Raw genomic sequence first — 26,177 nt, 5'->3', positions numbered from 1 at the left:
AGACATTTTTGTAATACATTTAAACTTTCCTTTAAGTACTTATGAACAATTTAGTGATGGTGAAAATAATGTCACAAGCCCAGAATATGTACAAATGGAAGTGCAATAAAATCATATATAGAAAGTAAATTGAAGGAGTCAGTCACATTTCTGTTCATAATTGTAACCATTAATTTCTAAACTGTCTTGCTATATTTGTAGTAACTATTTTCATCGTTCCATACCGACAAACAGGGTGTTCGAAGCAAATATCATCGACATTTGAATAAACTCCAAAAGGTAATGGTAAAGTTTGTATTCGTTCAGCCAGTATCTCCCTTTCTGCTCATTCTTACTGTTAATTAATTGACTCTATAACTTCAGTCCAGATGTTCCTATAAGAGCAAACAAAGTTTTACGTTGTACCGTAGTGCACATCCCAGGTCATTTAGTAAAACTTTTTAAAAAAGAATTTAAGTGTGATTTTTGTTTACATACAATTATGAATAAATCAGTAGACCCAGAAATTGAGACTCATTTTATAGAAGCAAGACAATATCTTGTGTCCTCTAGACTGTAACAAAATTATTTTATTATACTGTCAGTAGGTCTTTGAGCTATGTCTTATTTTATCAGCGATTTTGCCACGTCGATAATATAACAATATTTTTGTCAAATGTTAAAAAAAAGTAAATTTAAAATCCTTCATTGTACATTCCATAATGATCTTTCGGATACAATATTAAACTACTAACGGAGAGATGGAAAAGAAAATTTTGATTTGCAATGCACCAAAATTGTTTGCTTATGGTATTATATATATGTATATAATATTTATATTTTATAGATATATTTATTTTTATATTATATTCATATTTTGTAGATAAATTTACATTATAAATTTATATATATTGTTATAGTTTATATTGATACTAGCGACCCGCCCCGGCTTCGCACGGGTGCAATGCTCATACTAAATTAAATACACTACAGAAAAAATATGAACGTTTTATATAAAAACATAGCGGCCCGCTCCGACTTTGCACGGGCATAAAATATATATGCCTATGTCACTCAATGAAAACATGATTAAAATCGATCCAGTATTTTTGGTTCATTCATTACTGCCCTTGGCCTGCACGCATTAAATTTGGAGTAAAACAATTCCTCTTCCCCTATACTTACTATGAAGATTTCCTGCTATCTTTGGAATATCTAAATTCATACAATTTTTATTACATTACACATTTTTAAACGCAAATTTTAAATTTGTAATATCTCCGAAAATATTTGTTTAATTTACATGCTGTAAGGAACCATATTGATCTATATTAATTGCACACTGTATTTAAGGTACTTAATTCGATAAGGATTAATACCGTATTGCTTAAAATAGCTTCGTAAATAAGCCATTTTCTCACGTAAAAAGTAAACAATAAAAATGGTTAATGTGGGTTATCCCTAAAAGATAAACATATACCATCGCGGACTTTTTTGTAGACCTTTTTATGGTGTACAATACTGTAGTACATTAATTTGATCTAACTCGTAGGGTTAGGCAGCGTTTTTGCTAATTGCTAAATAAGCCTAAAAAAATAGGTTAATTTACGACATCACGTTAGAAACCTCTAAAATTAGCAATGTTGCCTTAGTATATTATGCATGTATTATACATATAAACCTTCCTCTTGAATCACTCTATCTATTGAAAAAAACCGCATCAAAATCCGTTGCGTAGTTTTAAAGATTTAAGCGCACATAGGGATATAGGGACAGAAAAGGCGACTTTGTTTTATACTATGTAGTGATGTATATTTAATTGAATTTAATTTAATACATTTATTTCGGAAAAAAAAAGTTTTTTATTTAAATTTCATTGGTCAATTAAACATGACGTCGGCTGTCACGTGCCAAACATTACTAATGAGCCAATCAAATGTCTTTAGAGCAAAACATTTTTTTACAGGTGTCTGTAATGGAGATTTAAATTGACCAATAAAATTACTTGAATGGCCCATTATGGCTCCCTGTGGATGTTGGGCAAAGCGATACTTAGCGCCAAAGTCCCCTATTAAGTTGCATCTGTATTACTCTATGCAGTCATCTAGACAATTAATGTAATTCTTGATTTCACTTCATCACAACTTCATCACTGGTTTTAGTTATAATAAAAACTGACAATTAAATAAAAAGTCCTTATCTATCTTGATTGTAGTGAAGTTAATGTTGAACGTTAACAACGAGATTTTCTCTATCTAATTAATCACCATTAATCATCTAATTTTCGGTTTCAATCGGCGAAAGGCTGACGTTGCGACCGAAACAATTCCTTTTTTTGTTTACCGTTAAAAATTTGACGGCTGCCTAATTCCCATCCGTAATTCATTAATTTCTTTTCCAGCTTGTTCGGTATCAGTCGGGGCCTGGACCTTGGTTGCGATTTCAGTCGAGCGATATTACGCCATTTGTCATCCGCTGCGGTCGCTGGCCTGGCAAACAATCAGTCACGCTTACAAAACGATCCTGGCAATATGGGTGGGCAGTTTTCTGTGCATGATGCCCATAGCCCTTTTGAGCCGGCTGAAACCGACGAAACTAGGTAAGGGTGGCGTTAATTAACATCGAATATCACTTTTCAGGTCGGGCGATAACGATTTTTATCCAAACAGAAAGGCAATTTATTATTAATTAAACTCTAAACATATAAATTGCTGACCTTTATTTAATATTATTAATTAGTAGAATAAGATAAAAGGGAACTGATGAGAAAATCAGAGGGATTAATCAAATTTGGAGGATATTGAAATAATTACATCCTAATTAAATTGTCTGGCGATTTTATTTTCAAATATTGAAAATATATACTTCAGAAAGAAGGCTCTTTAGTATATCAAAATGTTTATTATATATCACACACAATTTACGTTTTTAAGTATTTTCCTACCAGTAAATGAATCAACGTTGCAAGGTTTTCACATTAAATTTAAGTTTTGGTTTATTTGGACTCTGAAATAAACAAAACACAAATGGAAATTAAACGATTAAATAATTTAATTTAACATTATAACACACCTAATGCATATATTATCGCAGGACGCTATAGTTTATTAAGCAGCCATGATAGCTGGTAAATTACTGTTGTATTATTATAACATATTTACCTATTTTCTACATCACCTATGAGATGTATTAGTGACTTATCCTGGAGTCCTAATCTACCTAATTAACAATTATGTATCCAAATAATGTATTTTGTTTTCATTGGAGAGCATATTTATCGTTTAACGTCTACTTCTTATTTCCTTCGTTCCTGTGCTTCCTTGTCAAGTCACTTTATTTCTCTTAAGGTTATAATTTTATTGTCTATGTACGGTTTCCTTCCAAAAATAATTTTTAATCACTGCACTCTACCTAATGCATTTACCATATCTGCAAAAGAGTTAGAATTAATACCCTTCTTATAAATTTCTTCCTAAAATTCTTCCGCTCCTATCATTCTGTGGGGTTTCTCTCAATCACTTTTACTGTCACTATCAGAATCACTGTTCGAGTCAATTACAAAATTGAAAAATAATTCCAAATGAACCAAAACGAAGGTATTATTTTAGACAATGCTTCTTTATAGATTTTCACCGATTAACCAAACACTAACTCAGTTTCAGGAATTAAGACATGTCTGTTTCCATCATAAACAATAATATATCTGCAATGACTTATTAAAAGATATTATGGCTAACAAGACTATGCTAATAAAATGTTATTCCAATATTTGGATACCTTTGGATATCCACTTTTGTTATCTTTACATTCTTTATTAGCGTTTGGGCAACTTGTTCCATTTTGAAATATCCTTTAGGCACAAAAATTGAAATAATACATCTTCGGTATTTTATAATCTGCTTTCAAAAATGGTTTATTTTAAAAACAATGTCTTAAAATTTCATTAAACTTCTTCGTGGATTACATTTAGGTTAGTTAAATCCTTTAACAGTGTATCAAAGGATGATTTACATCCCTCAAAAAGTCATCTATATCCATAGGTCTTCTATGAATATTTCTGAAACTAACAGTTTTCTGTGATTGTGTTAAATTATGTTTAAAACGAAAAAAAAAACTACTCACTGTTTTTATACTGTACATAAATTGAATTCTTCGTTTCTGCATTATGTTGTGTCGTTCCTTATATTCGCCCGCTCTTAGTGCTTATATTAATATTAAGTACAGCTGTAACATTCTAGAATAATTGCAGCAAAACTGCAGCAATTTTTATTTTAGTTTTAACTCTTACTCTAACTTAATAATTTTACTGGCTTAATGCATTTTACTGGCAAGAAGGAGCCTCTATTACATCGTTCATGTTTGAAGTAACTGATTAAAGACGCAGTTAGTTTCTGACTCCAACTCTAAATAATCTCTCTGAAATAATTGTCAAAACAACATTTACCTATTTATAGCATATAATTATTATCATTGATGTTTAGAATAATTCTGTAGACATATGACAATAATGTCGATCAGTATCAACACAAATTGAATTTTATGGACTGATTCGGTTATATATTTCGACGCATCAGACAAAATTTTTTCTCTCTCTACATACAGAAATGATAATTAGTAAAATGAGAAGGAATAATTGTAATTTAAAACGAATTGTACGTTTTTACGAACTGAATTTGGCAGTACGTTCGACGTCAGCTATAAGGTGCATTGGTTACATTTTTGGAAGGACTATAGAAGTAGGAGAGCATAAAATTGGCAATTTATAATTAAATTCACTGAATAGCTAGACATAAATACAAATCCTTCACATTTCTTAGATGCCTTCATGTAGTTTAATGTATTCACTTCAAAAACAAATTTATTAACCAAAATAGGTACAATATGAAATAATCATTTTCGACAACGCCTTCCAATTTTTCTGACAATCTTGGAGATTCATTTCGTCGACATCAACGTTTTTGGAGTCATTATAACATGTTCACTCAACTTGATTTTTGTAATTTTGAGCAATATTTGGGAACACCATGTTAATGAGTTGCACATCCAACTGGCAGTACTTTGAAGAAACAAATTCAAATGAAAATTTAAAAAATTACTTCCTTGAAGTACCTCAAAACTTACCAAAGGTCGATAATATATTAAGCATTTAATATAGGGCGTGATTTCGGTGAACCAAATGCGATGAACAAATACTTGTTAATAAAACACAAAACTGTATAAACTGGAGAATCAGTGAATTCTTCTATTGATAGATGCTGACCGATGCAGCTGTTAAACATCCCGATAAGTTTTTAAAATTATATAATTTTCTATGCAATTTTCTTAATACTTTTTTGTAAAATCGTATTATATAGAATAAGTGTTTTGTTTTAATTTACAAGAAATATTAACGCTTTCGCCACTATTTGATAATTATAAGACAAATGCTGCAAACATAAATTTTGCGTATCTTTGGAGATGATGAAGGGATTAATTTAATCTAATTTATCCAAAAATAATGATATAACAATTACGCTTTTCGGAAATTTAATTCCAAATGCTAAGACAGGAAAATAAATATATACTTTTATAGTATTCTCTTAATACGTTTTTCGAATCTTACACGAGCTTTGCATTATTACGAAAGTATAATAGGGGAGCAGTAACGGCTGAACCTGAGAATCTGTCAAGAAATTAATTGAGCTGGCAGTCCAAAATAAGATGAACGCAAAGAACAGATGCTTCGGAATTTAGAATAATTGGATTAGATTTTTCATATAATATAAGGATAATTTGTTTTCTGAAACATATCTAAATTAATTGATCAGTAAGTTCAAATATTATTCATTATATTTATTTAGTTATATGATACAAAAATACACTTCAGGTCTCAAAAATTTGGAAACAAAAAAACAACAAAAAATAAATAAGTTAAATTTTATTATTGCACTCAAAACTTAATCACTTAAAATTTTAAATATATTTATAGCTAGTTCAATATATTAAGTATAAATAAAAAAATGTAATAGCTTTTTCGTTAAATTTTGGGTACCTCAAACTAGCCAACATTATTTTTAATAACTTGTCACCAAGATTTACCAATTCTTTTATTCATTCACTAACAATTTCGACTCCATTTCTATATGCATTGTAAGTATTCTCATACATTCCGATTAAATTTAATTAATACTAATTCGATAGGAGAGAAGTCTGACGACTGTCATGAAGGCATTTCATTACCTGCAATACTGCATGGTTTGGTTTTTGTTCTAGGATTCCCTAATATAATTTTGGGTAATATTTTGCTTTCATTGCTTTATTGATACAGAGTCCTTTCACCGATTAGAATCGATCAAGAAGGATTACATGTTATTGAAGTATCTTCAGATAACTATTTTTATTCAGTGTTCCATTAAGTTATTCCATGCTTAACACTTTTCTGCACAGTACATCCAGTGCTGAAGCTTATTCACCTTTTGATTAATACACAGAAACATCTCTCTTAGTTTAATAAATATGATATTTGGAAGCATCCGTCTATAGAATATGCTTCCGGTTTCTTTTATTGCATTTCTTACATATTTCCATACCAGAATGATGTTGGCCGATGACCGAACACAATAAAAAAAAGGAAAGGAAAGAAACTTATTTATTTCTCGAAAGGAAGCTACAGTTTTTAAGATCTACGACTACTTGTTCTACGGATTAAGGTTGAAGCAATAGCAAATATAGCGATATCAATTAGCTCGCCATTTAATATTCTTGTGCTTTGTGCATGTGAGCTGTATTTATAATATCTAGTTGACTTTACTAACGTGTACCCTGACCAGCCGGTTTTTTTGGCTGCTACTTATCTTGTCGATTCCGATTCACCAAAATCATAATTGATATTTTTTAAACTATTTTTTTATTAATCTTTTAGAACTTCAATAATCTGCCCATGGGCAGTAAGTATTATTGTATGTTTTCCGTTATACAATATAACTCTACTAACATGTAGAAGATCGCTTCAGTAAGTGATCTGCTACAAAAGGTGAATGTCACATGGGTAGATTTTTTCAATAACAATTCGACTTCTTCTTAAGATGAAGTTGGAGTTTTCTTGTGGTTGATATTGGATCCTTGTGTAATGATAGAACCGCTGTATCGTCAGCATATGTTGCAACAGTAGTGCTTCTTGAGGTCGGTAAGTCAGCTGTTCAGCACTAGATATAACAGTGGACCATGAACACTGCCCTGCGTAACATCTGAATTTATGGGATGGAGGGCAGTATACCCACCACCCTGTTTCACAGTAAAATGTTAGTCTGTGAGGTATTAATTGAGTAGTTGAAAGTACGTATGGGGTAAAATCTTTTTCAATATAACTGTTGTAAAGTATGCCCCACCTTGTAGAAGGCTTTTTGCAATATTGAACATATATACGAGTTTAATTAAAGTTTCTTTATGTCAACTAAAAATAGAATGTTTCCAAACTTTTGAACAGTTATGTCAAACCAATATATTAGCGGTTATTTAGTAACTGTAATAGATACATCAGAAGAAGAATTAGAGGAAGTTATTATAAAGTAATTAAGATATTAAAATTATTTGAAAATGCTGATGCAAAAATGAAATCTATTAGGAAACAAATATTTTAATATATTTTATCTATTTAATCTTGAAGAGGCTTTGCATTATTGCTAAAATACAAGGGCGTAGAAGTAATAGATGAACCCGGAAAATTATCAAATATTAATTCAGCGGGATGTCAAAAACAAGAAGGATGTAAACACAGACGCTTTGATGCTCTTAAAACTGGTATAATAGGATCAGCTTCTCGAAAGAATATTAAAATAATTTGTTTTTCCGAAACGTATCTAAGTTAATTGATAAAAAAATATTTAAGGTAAATATTAGTAACCTTACATCGGTCCATTACCTATTACTTGTAATAATTACTACGTTATAAGTCATCTTAGAAGCTTAGTAACTACTTGGCGACTGGCAGAAGTGTTAGTGGTGCTCAATTTTTTAATATTTTGCAGATCTTATTTTATTTATCAGTATCAATTAGATTTTCATCCATGTATCTAATGTTTTATTTATTTAAATTAATATTTTCTTAAGAAGGAAACATTGGAATACTTGCGATATTGAAAAATAAATTAATTTTTATGAATATTCGATAACAATTTGAAAATACATGAAGTACATATTTTCAATTTCACAGTAATTTTCTTCGTTTCTAGGTATTTTCGTGTTAATGTCCATATTATATATTATAAAGATTTTTGTGAAAAAGCTTTAAGGTCAAAAATAAATTCTATTCTTTAACAGTCAATTGCTGTTGAAGCATAATGTATCATATACTGATCAAATAAAATATTTATTGATTAGGAACTTAATGCATATATTTATTATATTAAATTTGTGAAAATATTTCAGTATTTCTGAATTCATTGTTGTTGAGTTCAATTAGTTCAAAAATGAAATATTTTGTATATTTTATAATTATTTTTACCAGCATTATTTATATAAGATCTGGTATAGCATTCTGTAAAATTTCTATAGTATTTTGTGAGGGTAAAGCGGAGGAACGCCCGGAGGAACTACTGTCTGTAAAATCTAATGTCTGTGTAATCCGTAAAAATGTAACTGGTGATGATATTATTTTGAGATAATAAAATTTACATCATAAAAAGTATTATATTGTTGGCCAAATGTATATATAGAACTGGACTTGTATAATAAAAAAGCTTTCTTGCAGAGGTCTCTGCGATAGGTGCGGAGACTTAAATATAAATATTACGACACTCGTTCAACTTAATAAAGCTACCTTTTTGTCAATTTCCCGCATCAACCGTTGGTCCATCCACCGTATAATATTATATTCTATTCAACTGGTTTAATCTTATCCGCCCCATCTTTTACTATTTCCGTATCTGTGTGCCTTCCGTATTATATATTGTTTGTTATATATCATCGGGTTCCTTCGACTTTATTACCTTAATGTCGATGTCATCCCTTTGTAACTTTTCTTTTTTTATTTTATGTTTTACGGCATCAATCGCAATAATGCAAGAAATTTATATACTCTTCAAAGTAGGTCAAATTAATTAAGGTTACTTGAAAAACAGAGGGTTTATTTTTAATAAAATCGAAACATATTGTTAAAAAAGTTACTGTATTTTATTTAAATTTTTCTAAATTTAGTATGACACATGTCCTGAAAAGTCCAGGGTGTAACAAAGGAAACGCGTTTTTTTTTGTTTCAAATTGGCTTAATTCATCAACGTAATCACCATCAAGAGCCACGCAGTCATTCCAGCGTTGCTCTAATATTGCAATACCACTTTTGTAGAGCGATTTATCTATTGCCTCAAAATACGCCTCAATTTCAGTGATAACCTCTACATTCGAGCGAAAATTTTTGCCGGTGAGCATTTATTTGAGGTCTGCGAACAGCCGGTAGTCGCTGGGAGTCAAATCTAGGGAATACGGTGGATGTGGCAGCAATTCGAAGTTCAATTCATGTAGTTTTGTGATTGTTTTAGTGACATGGGTCGTTGTTTTGTTGAAATACAATTTTTCTCTGCTACATGCGGTCATTCCTTTACAATTTCGAACTTCAAACGCTCCAATAACGTTATATAATGTTTACTGTTGATGGTATTTCACTTCCCAAGGGAGTCGGTGAATATTACTCCACGCATATCCCAAAACATCGAGGCCATAACCTTGCTTAATAACCATACCAACCCACCGTTGTGCTTTCGAGCGCTTTAAACGAGATTCACGTGTTGATATCCACTCAGATGACGTTTTGATACCGGAGTATATATTGTCCCATATCGACGCAAATATTTCAGTTTGTTACGTCTAAACATGGCCAAGCACTACTTAGAATCACCAACACGTTTTTGCTTTTGTTCACTTTGAACAGAGATTTCTCATAGTCAAATGTTCACGCAATAGAAAACCAATACGTTATTTTCATATCTTACACGATGTTGGCTAACTCACCAAATTTCACTTTTCGATCATTCTAAACAATTTCGTGGATTTTTTTGATATCTATTTGGTACTACCACCTCATATGGATCATGCCTGTAACCAGCAAACAAACTCTTTATTGTTGTTTCTGATGGAGAGGACTTATTATAATACTTTTCAAGCAATTTCTTCGCTAGAACGGTATTTATTCCCATCAAGAAGCAGTGTAAAATTAAAACAGGAATTTTCCATCCATTCCATGGATCCATTGTTTTGAAAATAATAAGAGTAGTGTGACTCTTACTACAATAACTCATAAACTCAGGAGTAGAATATTATGAAATTTTAACAGCTTTCCTTTGAAGATTAGTACTCACTGAAAAATAGTGAATGCATTAAAAGTAACGCACTCTATGTGTTCGGCCCGTGACTTTTCAGCCCATGTGTTAATTATTACAACAATACCCCTTGACTTGGAATGTCTGAATAATATCTTATTAAAATCTATTTATTCTGCTTTTTTTAAATTTTAATGGCACACATATCACAATTACTCATTAGCTACAACTATCTAATAATTTTTCTTCAGCATTGCTCTTAAAATCCAGATATGGTCAGATATAAACATTCCTATTTTATTTCTAATGTGTCATGGGGCGTTAACGATGCTGCAAAAAACGTTGTTTTGGTTAGTTTGGATCACCTTAAAATTAGATTTCCGTAGGTCCATAATGCTTCAAAACTTGTATGTATAATGAGTTTATTACGGAGTGAGTGTTAATTTGGATTATCGTCCAAGCAATCAAAACATTTTTTTGAGCAAACCTCTGTTTGTTTCGTTTTAATATACACGTTCCACTTGATCTTGGTGTCTTTATTTCATGAGAGTTAATTCCGAAAATAATTAATTAAATTAGGCTAGATTTACAAGTTTTAACTCTTATATTTGGATCCGTGTATATGAAGAGGTGCATTTTTTTAACAGATTTTTTTATAATTAAATATTATAACTATGCTCTTGATAATATGCAACTTTAATGTATATATGTTTATAGTTCCTAATAATGAATTAGTTGTTGTGTGTTAGGGAAACGGCAACAGATGCTATTCTATTTCACTTTGCATTCAAATAACGTTGATTACAATGAAAATTGGCTTATTTGAATCCTTGTTTCCAGACCCTAGGAGATGGTTGAAGTGAGGCTGCTTGGGCTCCCCGTTTATATCCGGTATATTCTATATATAGAGTTAAGGGGTTAACTAATAATATCTAGTGTTGTTGTTTAAGTATAACCAAGCGATATGTAAACTACATATCATATATAAAAATCCTGCTCAACGACAGTCTTTTGACAGTTTTCTGGTAAAAGTAGCACAGTCTGAATAGTACTGGCAGCTATTTTAGTTCCGTTATATAGAAAATTGCACAAAGATATAATCACATATAGCCTTTTCTGAAGTCAACTTTGCCCCTTTAGAAAAATGTGTGTATTCAGGCGTTATACTGGGGGAATTTAATAGCTTTCATATTGGTCAATCCAGATCATTCCATTTTAATGACTTAGTTCAATGCAATCATTAATTGATAGTAGACATTCGAATCAATGCTTTGACCAAGTTCGAACGACTCACGATGGGCATTTCCTTTCCACTCCCATCAAACCGTCCGTGAAGTCTCATTCGAAGTCTTTTCAGCTTATTATTGTCCTATATGATACAGTTCTGATCGACTATGATCATATGTTAATAAAAATATTCTCGCCACCTCAATATCGATATCTGAGCAAAAGGCAGCAAAAAAAATTTTGACGTATATATAGCCTTTTCTGAAGTCAACTTTGCCCTTTTAGAAAAATGTGTATATTCAGGCGTTATACTGGGGGAATTTAATAGCTTTCATATTGGTCAATCCAGATCATTCCATTTTAATGACTTAGTTCAATGCAATCATTAATTGACAGTAGAGATTCGAATAAATGCTTTGACCAAGTTCGAACGGCTCACGACGGGCATTTCCTTTCCACTCCCATCAAACCGTCCGTGAAGTCTTATTCCAAGTCTTTTCAGCTTATTATTGTCCTATATGATACAGTTCTGATCGACTATGATCATATATTAATAAAAATATTCTCTAACCAAAAGGCAGCAAACAAAAATTCTGGTGTTGATTTAATTGTCATAAACACAACACAGTTCTAAGTAATTAAGCAAAATTAGTCAAAAATTACCTTCTGGAATCTCTATTTTTAACGGGTAATAACTTTCTACTGTGTAACCTTTATATCTGGAATGTTCTGTAGACTGTTCTGTGATTCCATTAGGTAAATATTATTTAAAGATATAAGGCTTCTTAGGAAAAATCAAAATTACTTTTCCCCAAACTAATATGAAGATAGTTTTTGTTATAGAGTTATTTATAGATCGTTTTCACAACACTGAACATAACAATAATTTAAAACGGTTATATATAACGGACAATATATGCAAAAATTGGTAATTAAGAGGGAGTTTAAAAAATGTGTTGATGTTTCTCAAACCATTTTTCATTAAAATTGGTAAAAAGATAAACTTATTATAATATTATTGGCAGGTAAAACTAATGTAGAAAGATTATAAATACATATGGGCACTAAAAAATAACAAATAGCTCCACTATAACTGTTTTTTTTTTGAAAACTTCACTTAACCATTAATATACTTTTATTCAAGGCTAGCTACAATTAGTATTAGTTCCAAAGCTTCTCGAAATTTTCAAGGCCTTCAAAGACTTTTTTTAACGACTTTAGGTGGATTTAACTAGCTGTTAACCTCCCAAATGACGATTTAATTTTTTTTAACCATATGTGCTGTAAAGTGAATGATCCATATTTCATTTATTAATTACATATACATATAGATAATAATATTTTTTATTTTCTTTTTGGCAGCTTCAAAAATTACTCTGAACGGTCAAGGTTTTGTAGCTTTTTTACACACTTTAGTTGAAGCACTTGGAATCTGTTATACGGGAGAAATTATTGATGTAGACGTGTTACGTTTAGTGGTTAATTTCACCGTCATTTATAAAGTTCTTCTAGTCTTCGGTCGGGTTTTTTTCTCTCTTTGGAAGTATTTCTATGTTATGATATGATCAATTTCGGTAAGCTTAAATCGCCCTGTTGTGCCTTTCATGCGCTATAAGTATCCAACTAACTAAATTGTCTCCTTTTTACTTTTTTTGTGATCTATCTGTTGTTATTGTTATAGCATCTGCAAAATCTTCTACTGACATTTATGACTTATATGTAGTCGCGGTAGTTTTGTGTATTTAATATTTCTTTATTGTTTCATCAATTAATATTATAAAGCAGGTTCGCCTTAACTTCCATTTATTTTAGTATTTTATTTAATGTTGTTTGCATTGGCGCGACTGTTTTTTTTGTTCCGGTATACTTCTTGAATTATTCTTTATTTTAGTATTTTATAATTATATTAATGAATACATCTGTTTTTTTTTGAATGATGTGTTATAAGATTTAAATATAGAAACATAACTGATGTGCCATTTCATGCTTCTTTTGATCTCCTTTTATGGGTTCAGCTAATTGCTGTTGCAGTTTATCGATTATTACGTAAACATATTTAAAATTTTCTTCTGACGTTCGGTCAAAATTTCATTCAAAAGAGTGCCCTTCCGAGGTGGTCTCATTGGAATCAAGTTAGGATCAGTTAGGGAGAAGGGTAAGAAATGGAGGCAAAATGCCAAATTTCAAAAGGACGTACAATTTTTTCACATATTTTTTATCTAAAATAATCAAATATCGGTGTATAATATTATTGCTGAACTGATGTGACGGAATATCGGAAATAGTTCAGTGTAAAAGCCAGGGCCTGAAACAATTCTTGTTTTCAAACAATGTTTTCTTATTCCTATTTTTCCTCGTACGGGTTATACTTTTACTTGGGATCTCCAGTGTAAAACTTTTAACAAAAAAAAAATTTTAAATTAAAATATGTACGTAATAATCCTTGTAATAACTAAATAAAAATCAGATTGAATTCGGTGCCGAGCACTCAAACAATATAAAAATAATAATATAATTTTATGTCATAAACTCGAAATTAAAAAGGAACAAAACAAATCTAATTTAATAAAACGGTTTGGGCACAGGACCGACTTCAAACTAATTTTTATTTAGTTATTACACCGATTATCACGTACATATTTTATTTTAAAACCTCTTTTTGTGTTAAAAATCTAATTTTGATTATCTTTTATATTTTAGTGAGTTCCTCATTAGTTTTTGAAGTCGGTTCAAATTTTTTTGTGCCAGCTTGGTGGCGCAGTGTTAAAGGCGATAGCCGCGGGTTCGAATCTTGCCGGGGCGTGGTCGTAAATTTATGTTTGTGATTGTTTAAAATTTGTGAATGTTCTAGGCAAGAGTGTAAAATCCGACAAAAAAAATGATCTCAGTCACGCCAGTAACCATGCTGAGTAAGACCGGATATCTTCTGGGATGATTTCTAAAGTTGGTCACTCGTCAGTCGGTAGGATTAATGCTGAGGAGTCCAGTCCAGATAAACCCATAGTTGGTAAAAGGAGACTTTAAAATATATATATAAAAAAAATTGCAAAAATATTTTTCTATATTTTTCATGGCAGACAAAATATATTTTACCAGCTCGTATATAAACCTAGAGGGTCTTTACTAAGATTATTCGTTTTTACTATCGACATTTGATATTAATTTTACATGTTTGTCTTAGTCTAAACAACAACAGGAAATTATATTACTATTGTTTTCTCTTTTTTTCAGGTATAGGGATTTATATTAAATTGTTGAAATATTTATGGCTTTTTTTTAATTCTAAACGAAAGAGATTTATTACCAGGCCGATTTGTACCATTTATGTTCATGTTCTCATTCGCCTTAGAAAAATATGAAACGTAATTTTGGTGGAAAATCACAGAAATATTTACGACATTTGTATTGCTTTAATAAATATTATCAGATTATAATAAATTAAATTGCATGTATGAAATTATTTAGCTGGAGATGTAATATTGAAGACGGCGAATTAATTTTCTTCTTTTGTGGATCCAAGGTTTTATTATGGACAATTAGTTTAGGAGATGTTTTTCCACTAATTTATTTTTTCTTCACGTACGTATCTACATTGCTGAACTAATTTATGTGATTATATTAAGGGGATCAAGTAATTACCAGGAAGCAACCTGTGGTGAATATGAGTTTTGTTGTAGTTGTTGTAAAATGTGATCGATTGTCATTCTGCCGCTATTATGGATATAAGAATATTCCAGAGCTTGATAAAGTTTTCAATTTGTGTTGCCAGAGCTTGTTTACAATTTTCAAAAGAGAAACAGTTTGAAATTTTACGTTTTAAGCTTAGCTAAACTGGGGCACTGCACAAGAGGTGAATAAGTTATTGATCATCACCGAATGAGTGTCGATTTTATAACAGAAACATCATAAACGTCTCTAACCTTGATTAAGAGAAATACGTTATTAGTTAACATTAGTATGAGACCTTTATTGGTAGCATGGTTTTAATTACCTCCCTAATCATGTGATTTAGAATCGCTAGGTTTTATGAGGTTATCTGAATACTGATTAATATTAACAAAGTTTGCATGACAAGGGGTTGTAAGAATATAATCTATATTTTAATTCGTATTGTTTTCTCTTTAAGGTCCGTCAGGAAATGTTCAAAGGATAACAAGAGATACAAATATTTGTTTTATTTTTATATTCAATAATAAATAAAATAAGAAGTTAAGATTAGAAATATTACTATTATTAATTTTTTTACTTATATTATATTTTAAATTATTTTAAAGTCTCCTTTTACCAACTAAAGTTTATCTGTACTGGACCTACCATATACTACTAGGATCTGAACTGTTGAGATTTTCGGTTATTAATTGATATGCTGAGATTACTTTTAACAAAGAGCTTTATTTAATACGCCTATCTAAACGGTTGAAGACTCTATATAAACGGACTAATGAATTAATCTATATACAACAACAAACAACAACAACGTGGTTTCTCTATTGACTGACACTTATATATATCTGACAACTACATAACCCGAAAGTCCCTAGAAACTAGTAACATCTCATTACTGTACTTAACACAGATCCCTTCTATTAACTAAAGTAGAAATATTCACTTTAATATAAACCATGGCACTCGACATTAAGCCTACCGACTTACGAGTGTACAACTTAGAAAATTATCCCAGAAGACATCCAGTCTTACACAGGCTAGTTATTGGCGTGACTAGGATCATTTTCCTTGTCGGATATTGCGCCTTTATCTAGAACAATCACAAACGTAAATTTACGAACATGCCCCAGCAGGATTCGATCCCGCGACTATTGCAACAGTAGGTGGATCGACCTATCGCCTTTACCACTGCGCCAACTAAGCTGGCAATATTGACTATGAATTGCTGTTTGTAATTCTTTACTTTTAATAAAAATTTGAGAAATGCTGAATAAGCAAATTTTGATTTTGAAATCTTATATCAATTCTAATATTATATAATTCTACCGTAAATAGATTATGGTGTCAGCAAATCAGTTACAATTAGGGAAATGACAATATTTTGTTAATATTCTATGATATTAAAAGACAGCGGTGAATCATCTGTGTTATATTGTATTGATGGAAAAGTAAAATTACGACAATTGTTCTTACCACTAGATCCATTACGTTCATTTCTTATTACAATGATTCTAACTACTTTTTGGCAACGCGTTTTACATTGCAAAGGAAAATTTGATGCTCATGTTAATGGTTTTATACCACAAAAGTGTTTTGGTGATATACAAATACAAATTTTATATCTGAACTAAGTTAACACAATCTTAATCAATTGCACATACAAGGACACATTTTTCACTTACTAGGATCTATTCTTACAACTGGACAATACTTGTAGACAAGCTGGATGCGGAAATTGATAGATATTGTGTTCACAATCTAAACAGTGACGCAAATTGTTACCCAAGGAAATATTGAAACTACCACTGGAACTCTTCATTCTAGCACACACAATATCGGCATCATATCTTATAAAACACCTGATAGCTACACAATAAATGGCCATTGTGATGAAGAAAAGGTACAAGAGAGATGTAGCTGATACGAAGTTTCCCAGGTTATCTAGTTTATTTTTGCGCAATTTCAATGCAGTTATAACGTAATTTATTAACATGATTAAATACATCGGTATAAAAACAATAGTAAGCACCTCTGTTAGAATTATTCCTTCTTCGTTTGATGCACATAAAAGAAATAATTATTTATTTAACAGTTTTTCTGATTGATGTATAGGATCATTCTTGTCAGAGAGTATTTATATCATCCTTTTTGTATACGGGTTAAGTCCCCGGCCTACCATAGTAAAATACATTGTTTTGGCAAAATTAGTTCTTTCTATTCAACATAATTCCCTGCAAAGGCAATACAATGATTATAGCGACCCTCCAACTTTTCGATACCATTCTCGTAGTACGATTTACCCTTTGCTTCAAAATAGGTTCGACGAAAATTTCTTCCCAAGGAACATTTTTTAAGATTTAAGAATACGGTGGATGATAAAGCAATTCGAAGTCCAACTCATGGATTTTTGCCATCGTTTGCACTGACTTGTGACACGGTGCATTATCTTGTTGAAGCACCACTTCTTTTATCTTCAAATGCGGCCATTTTTCGGCGATATTGTTCTTCAAACGGTCCAATAACACGATACAATAGTCGCTGTTGATGGTCCTTCCTTTTTCAGGGCAGCCAATAGAAATTATTCCATGCGCATCCATAATACAGACGCCACAACCTTACCAGCCGACTGTTGCATATTCCCACGCTTTGGAGCGGGTTCATCGTGTGCAGTCAACTCGGAAGGCTGTCGATTGGATCCATTGTCACATATCGACGCAAAAACTCGGATTTATTACGCTTGATCATCTTCAAGCACTGCTCCGAATCATCAACTCGTCGTTGTTTTTGGTCAAAAGTGAGCTCGTGCAACATCCACTTTGCAAGGAGCTTTCTCATAATAAAATATTCGTGCAAGATATAATATACACGTTCAGTTGATATCTTTAGAGTGTCTGGTATTTCATTCAGTTTCTATTTACGGTCATTGAAAATCATTTTGTACATTTTTAAATATTTTTGTCGGTAACAACTTCTTTTAGTCCACTGCCTTCACCATCCCCAGTGCTCATTTCACCACGTCTAAACTTAGCATACCAATCCTTGATGGTTGATTTTCCTGGTATAGTGTACGGAGACTCGGCATTAAGCCAAATTTGTTTCAACTCTATTTTTTCCCTTCAAAATGCAATACTTTATCAATAGGCGAAATTCCATTTTATCCATTTTCTACACAATAGCAAAAGTTGCTTCACTCAATAAGCTATAATTCACAAACTAATGATCCGACAATTGTCAAATTTATACACGCGTCTTTTGAGGGTTTCGGCTAACTAAAACATATAGATATAATTCTAGTAGCGCCATCTATGTGTCAGGCCGGGGAATTTTTAATTCATCTGTTCTAAACACACAATAACTTTCACCATTACTTTTTATCTAAAACTATCTATAAATAGACTTTTCTTGGATGACAACTCACCAAATCAGAAAGCAACACATTTTTTGCTCATGCTGTAACGTTCATGGAATCCCGATAATTGCAACAGTATTTTAGGAGTGGTATAAAACCCTTACTCAACTAATTTAGTCGAAAAAAATTATGTCCAATATCTTACTTTTTATTGCCTTTAAATAAAAAAAAACTTTCCTTTTGTCCCTTAATGAATTCGTTGAAAACAGAAGATGGCTCGTTTTTCAGTTTATTTGTTTCAAACTAGGACAATAGAGCCTTTATATTTTCTGCGGTTAAGATAAGCACCGCCATCTCTCATTATATGTTATTTCGTATTCTATTTTAGACCTGGTTTAATTTACTAAATTCAGACGGCAGAGACGGCAGAAAAACAATAAATCCATTATCGTCGTTTGACGTACACATCTCTCAGAAATCAAGTTACGTTTAATTAATATATTATGTAACGCTAGTTTATGTCGTATTTTATCATCTCCTGGACCCATGCAAGTGGTATTACTTATTCATAGGTAATATATATGCAGTTTATTTTGAGATATGTGTATCCCAGCAGAAAATAGTATATCAAAAATATGATAAAGTGCGCGTATTACTTTAAAAATGTGAAACATAATTTGATATAGTTGACAGTAAGAGTTCAGAACTATATTTCTATTCAATTATTAAGTACAAGATACATGTAACGGTACCTATATTTATTTTTCGTGGGTTTAGTTATTGCCTTAAATAGAATATTCATAAGTAACAAGTTCAAAGACTTATTATCTGGTTTTTATTTTATTTTATTGCAAGCGAAAAATTTAAATCTTGAATACTTACACTTCGTGTACTTTTTTTCACATAAATTGATAACAGAATGATAATAAAATATTTTTAACAAAAAAATTCGACCAACTTAAAAAAAATTATTTTAAATTAAAAGATGTTCATAATCCATGTAATAACTAAATAAAATTAAAAGAAACTAATTTAACATATCTATTACACTTATTTTATATTCTACTATATATACAAAATTAAGCTTAATACCTACATAAACTGGTTTATCTATTTACAATATAATTTAAACTTCTTGTTTTATTAACTTCCAATTACTTGAAATTGAAAGATAATCCTTGAAATGTTTGATACTAATTATTATAAAACAATTTTTGGAATTCTCCATCATCTGCGACCCTTGTTAGTCATATGGATCGTTTTTTATCAGTCACATCAAAATCAAAATAGATGAACTTCATAAGCACAAATTAGAAAATTGAAACTATTCAAAAAAACCCAAAATAACTTAAATTTGTATATGTTGTATTTGTATGTAAGTGTAATTTGTGTATCTAATATATATATATATATATATATATATATATATATAATTTACTATTTAGGAATGTTCGTCTTGTCGGTCGGAATGTGCAGCTGCCGACACGATTATTTATCGGAACACTCATTACTATTTTTGTGGAAGAAATTCGCACGGGAACAGAAAACACCGGTTGAATAAAAACTTGTTTATTTCGGTCTTAAACACTACATGTGTTCGGCAGGAGGATGAACAGGATATTATATTAGGTTAAGGAAGTACGGGAACCATATGGTATCAATCCACCAGCGTTGCCAACCTTTGAATGTACTAATTTTATCGGGAACATTAGTAATAAAGTTCATATTAATAAGTCATAATATTAATATATTAATAAGTTCATAAGTCTCACTAACAGGCTTCACTTTTCAGCATGTGTTATTTCATATTTAAGTAAGAACAATATAATTTTTCATTGCATTGAAAATATCCGAATTGGTACTCACTAATTCGCAGTTGCGGGAAGTTTTACTTCATTACTTCAACTAGAAGAAGAAGACGGCTGAAGATCATCGAATGTTGTCTGATGTGAATACAGATTTCTCCATTTTAAATGTAGAGATCTTGAAGACATTACTGGGTGAAATCATTCATAGGGATTGCTGTCAATTACAGTGGATGCTTTTGAGACGAAGACCGAAAACTCTGCGAGCAACAGTCCTAATACGTCTAATACATACACCATGACAATGCAACATAATCGACCAAATGTTGCAAAATCGATGAAAACATACTTGGAAACATTTCCAAGTATGTTTTCACATGGGAAGTGCTACTCCACTTGCCGTATTCTCCAGACATTGCTCCTTCTTATTACTACTTGTTCCCACATATGAGTCCTGACCTGTATGAGCTTCACATTCTATGAAGACACAAGAATATTGGTCGATTCGTGGATAGCCTGAAATGTATATATTATTCCTTCGAGATGGAATCTGTTGATTGCCTGAAAGACAGAAAAAAATAGCGGTCGTCGAAGAGCGGTTGAATAAAATGTATCGATTTTTCATGATAAAGTTTTAAATTAAAAAGAAAATTAAACCCAAGTTATAGCCCCAATAATTTATCTGTATTTCCAGCACCGTCTTGTGTGAAACGTTACTAAATAATTACAGTATTCAGATAAATTTTTGTGGAATAATACCTTGAAAGCACGAAAGCTTTCCCCAAAATTAGTTGATAGGTCTTATATAGAAGCTTCGTGCTATTACAGCTTTTTTGTTAAATATTATCAATATAACTTTAACAACTCATCCAGACAGTAAACTACAATGGACCACCAAAATCCCGTATTAATTGTTTACTGTTTTCTTGGTTAACAGGCCGAGATCGATTAAATTAACGGCTAAAGCTACGTGATTTTCCCAGATATTGGCCGAACGAAACATATACTATTGTCTGCGAGAGCACATATAGTTTTTTAGCCAGATCTCTAGGCAGGTCTAAGGCACTTCTGCATAATTAATATATTTTTGTCTCGAAAACAGCTGGAGGCTTATCAAACTTTAATACTACGTTGGGCTCCTTATGGCGGAGTATTCCCTTAGATATCAAGCTCGTTACGAGACACTAACTTAGGTAAATTAGTTGAGAAAAAAAGGTAACAGATAATAGGCGAATGAACTGACTGATATATTGAATTTTAAAAATGTTCTTGCTTATATATACTTTTAATTGAACTGGTTACATTTAGATAAATTTCTCCTGAGCTCAAGCAACAGCCTGAATCATAGTGACGCATTACCAAATCTGGAGAATAGGATGGATATATCAAGTTTTTCTAATTCATTTATTAAAACTTTTTTTATATCCTAATTCGAGATTTAGCCGACTTGGTGGCGCACTGGCTAAGGAGACAGGACAGTCCTCCTAATGTTGCGATAGTCGCGGGTTCGAATCATGTCGGGGCATGTACGCAACGAACTACTTTATGTTTGTGATTGTAAATTTAAATGTCTTTTTAGCTAACAGTGGTGTAATCCGACAAGGAATAATAAACACGTAAACACAATAGGTCACGTTAGTAATCAGGCTGGGTAAGACCAGATGCCTTCTGGGATGATCTCTAAGTTGGACACAGGCCAGTAGGTAGAGCTCATATTAACCAGTAGGCCCAATCCACATAACTATATAACTATATTTACCTAAACTATATTTAAAAAAATCGAATTACTTTTTATCTTTTTGATATTCTCTTTCCAAGTCTCTTCCCATATGACTACTCTGGTTGTAGGTGAATTCAATATGTTCTAAGTTGCTCTTGTCGATGTTTATTCTTCATATTTGGATTCACTTATTTATATTATTACTTGGGTATTGCAATTTTCTAGTTGCCTTTTCGTGAGGAAATGTAGCCATTGTAAATTTTGGCCAATTGTCGAATGTTTGCTCAACAAACTGTACTGATGTGTAGGAATTCGATTTTTCTATGACTTTTTTGCTTTTTCAACAAGAGTTTCAGAGTTTGGACATTAAATAATTTTGTGGTTTTCCTGGTATCGGAACTGTAATAATTTCAGCCACATCCGATATGTTTTTAGATAACGTGATCAATTTTATAACCGCGTTTCTTGGTAGGTTTTTCAACACTTGTCCGGTTATTAAGTCACAGCCTGGTGCTTTCCTTGGATCAATGGACACTTAAATGAGCACCGTGTACAAACTATCTTCCAGTTCATTTATCAGTAACAATACTCACAGTTTCCCTACCGCTATTCTTGCTTATTTTATTATTGTTATTATTGTTATTCTGGTGAATTACGACTTGAGAAATAAAACACGAAAACAAACGTGCACAGGAGAAACAACATGAGTACTTTGTTGTGTTTTTTGGTCATATTTAATGTGGGCTCCGAACCATTATTCACGATATTATGCCTGCGGAATGACGAGTGACGAACTTACAGATTATCTCAGAAAGCATCCAGTCTTACCCAGCCTGATTACTGGAGTGATGATTTTCCTTGTCGCATTTTACTACTTTGCTTCATGGATAATTGCAATTCTAAATTATCACAGTCATGAATTTATAACCATGCCCCAGCAGGATTCGAACCCGTGACTATTGCAACATTAAGAGGACTGTCCTGTCGCTTTTCATTATAGTTCCAACCAAGCCGTGATCATTGGGTTTATTATCGAACAATAGAATAAATAATTGGCTTAAATTAAATGATATATGTTTATAGAATATTATTTGTACAAAGAAAAGATAAAACACAACTAATACTTTTGTTGACTTCAGGTATATTCTAGGACAATATACCCACCATTTTTGGTAGATTTAAAATTCGAAATGCCTTAATATGGCTATAGTATGTTTTAATAAAAGTTAATCAAATTTTGATAACATCGTTTTACCCTGGTAATAAATACTGATACACTAAGACTAATTAAATAAAATTTAATAAATGTTTATTTTTGCAGGAAACCATAAATGCAGGGAGGACTGGATATCCCTGGAATACGAGAAAGCCTACAATTTGTTCTTGGATTTGATATTAATGGTCTTTCCTTTGGCCGTACTGGCAGTAACATATTCTTTAATTATACGTACGCTGTGGAAAGGAATTAAAACTGAAAGAGCACAACGAGCTCAAGGTAAGAATAATCGTTAAGTTGTAATTAAATTCTATATTAAAAAATGTCGTATATAGTATATTTGTTTAATAATTAGTTTCTTGTTCTATGTGTTTTCATATATTTAGATCACCTCTTGTTAGTGGTGAAGATATAAAGTATTAATATAAATAGCTTAATAATACTCCGTATTTCTAGCAATAGATTAAAATACATTTGAATTGCAGGTAACTTATTACATACATTTTAACATTCAATGACCGCATAACTTTAATTTATGTTTCAAAACAATAGTTATTTTAAATAACAATGCTCTCAAATCAACTTTAAGAATCTAATTTAAATATTTGACGGATTCGGTAAAATTAATGTTTATTAAAATATTTAAAATGGTTTAATATAGATGTCTTCAAAATGAGCAAAAAATTTGGAAAGAAATATTTTTATTAAAAGATACTGTCATATATTTAGCAACGTTGTATTTAGATGGCTTTAGAAATATTTAACGTATTGTTGACGAAGAATATTTTAAATAGGCTGTAACCCCTGTGGATAGTAATTGGACAGGTGCCTGACACTTGTTAAACGTGAACGTTTACTATGATGTTCAATAAGTTCGTGGATATGAAAAGTAATTATGATGGTTAGTGCTGTAGGAATGTTCGTCGGGTCGGTCGGTCAGTCGAAACGTGTGGCTGCCGCTGCGGTTATCTATCAGAACACTCACTACTATTTTTGGAAGGAATTTGCACGGGAACTAAAAACACTGGTTGAATCAAAGTTGTTTATTTTAACTTGCGATTGATACATGTAGTCGATGGGAGGATTGACAGGATATTAGGTTAAGGTGAAGGAAGTACGGTAGCGCTGTGGAAGTGGTACTGTTACAGGGGGACGGTGATAAGAAAAGAGAGCGAGACGTCGTCCTGATGGTCTTTTATACCCTGGAACTGCATGGTACCAATCCACCGGCGTTGCCAACCTTTGTAGTTGTTGATGGTGAATTGGTGGTGGCCTAAAGGGTCGTGGCGGTCACCACATAACTCCCCTCCTAGTGGAACAGCCGTGGAACGTACCTATATGTGGTGCAAGTTCCGGAATGCACCCGCAATCACGCAAACAAACGCCCGGGGACTGTTGATGAGATGGGGATCCCAACCTGAGCGAGGAGTTTTACGGGATCAGCTGCCATCGAAGCTGTAGCAGGACGTCGTTCGTCTTGAGGCGTTTAGCTTTATTTGAGGGTACCTGTAAATGTGTTACGTGTCCCGTTTCGTGATGCGAGGGTGCTCATGTGTTGCTGGTATACATGATGGGCTTCTGTGGTTTTCGTCCATCAGGCTAGTCTCGTGGGATGTCATCGACCACGTGATGTTGATGAGTTCCGTTCCTCGTGCTATCCTTCCATGCACGTGTCAAGCACCTGTCGAGTGGCTTATGTTGAGTTGATTTACCTATTAGGCACTTTGATCACGTCGGGGTCACCAATTGTAAGAATGTTCGTCGGGTCGGTCGGTCGGTCGAAATGTGTGGCTGCCGCTGCGATCATTTATCAGAACACTCACTACTATCTTTGGAAGGAATTTGCACGGGAACTAAAAACACTGATTGAATCAAAGTTGTTTATTTTAACTTGCGATTGATACATGTGGTCGATGGGAGGATTGACAGGATATTAGGTTAAGGTGAAGGAAGTACGGTAGCGCTGTGGAAGTGGTACTGTTACAGGGGGACGGTGATAAGAAAAGAGAGCGAGACGTCGTCCTGATGGTCTTTTATACCCTGGAACTGCATGGTACCAATCCACCGGCGTTGCCAACCTTTGTAGTTGTTGATGGTGAATTGGTGGTGGCCTAAAGGGTCGTGGCGGTCGCCACAGTGCTGTATAGTGTTTGTGAGAAAAAATTGTTAACGTATTTATTATATCCATTAATTGGACGATTAGCTAACAGATAGCTTTAAATATTATGGATATTATATTATAAACGGTATCATAATTTAGCACTTGTTTATTAGAGAGTAAATAGATAATTTTTACGCTCATTTATGCGACTATATAATTCTCCTTTTTTTGTTACTTTGTATCGTATTATATATGAAGTTTACAGCAATTTTACAGAAGCTTTAGCTCCATCTCACATCAACTTTAACATCTACGAAATATATTTCATAATAACATTCTAAATAAATTCCAAAACAGTCTTGTCATTTTATTTCCATCGGAACGATAATGCTACACAAACATGGAAAAATACTATTTTATTTGCTGTTCTCATACATCGGATATTTTCGTTTTCGGACGTTCTGATCGCAATCAAATTTTGTTTTGTTTCTTGTAAACATGTCTGGTTGATCTATATGCATATTTATGCAACTGCTGAAATTGATTTTTGGTGAATTTTATTGCTATTTATACTTACAATTCGTAACAAAGCACTAACCAAAAATTGCAGGTAATAGATATATTAATTTTTACATCAAAAGTTAAAATGAGTGTAACAATCAGACTAAAATATAAAGGTTTTTAATGCCCCTTTTGTAGGGAAGCTTGTTCAAGTACAAAACAAAGTTGGAAGCAAAGGTGTAACCTGTGAATACCTTCCTGAAATAAACAAATTTGCTTACAGGAAGGTATGTGAGAAACTGGTGAAAAAATAATATGGAC

The 26,177-nt window shown here is 32.1% G+C and overlaps 1 protein-coding gene across 2 annotated transcripts in view; it reads left to right on the top strand.

The window, feature by feature from the left end:
- LOC143204746 (cholecystokinin receptor) overlaps positions 1-26,177 on the top strand; it is a 271,733-nt gene that overhangs the window by 224,202 nt on the left and 21,354 nt on the right. For both annotated transcript variants that reach the window (XM_076417523.1, XM_076417524.1), the window contains 2 exons: positions 2,381-2,578; positions 23,360-23,533. In XM_076417523.1, the coding sequence (XP_076273638.1) occupies positions 2,381-2,578; positions 23,360-23,533 (372 nt within the window). The remainder of the gene's footprint in view (positions 1-2,380; positions 2,579-23,359; positions 23,534-26,177) is intronic.

The sequence above is a fragment of the Rhynchophorus ferrugineus genome, unplaced genomic scaffold (assembly GCF_030347505.1).
Source record: "Rhynchophorus ferrugineus isolate W39M unplaced genomic scaffold, kcgeb_rfMv2 rfM11, whole genome shotgun sequence".
Lineage (NCBI taxonomy): Eukaryota > Metazoa > Arthropoda > Insecta > Coleoptera > Curculionidae > Rhynchophorus > Rhynchophorus ferrugineus.
This window is presented reverse-complemented; position numbering and strand designations above follow the sequence as displayed.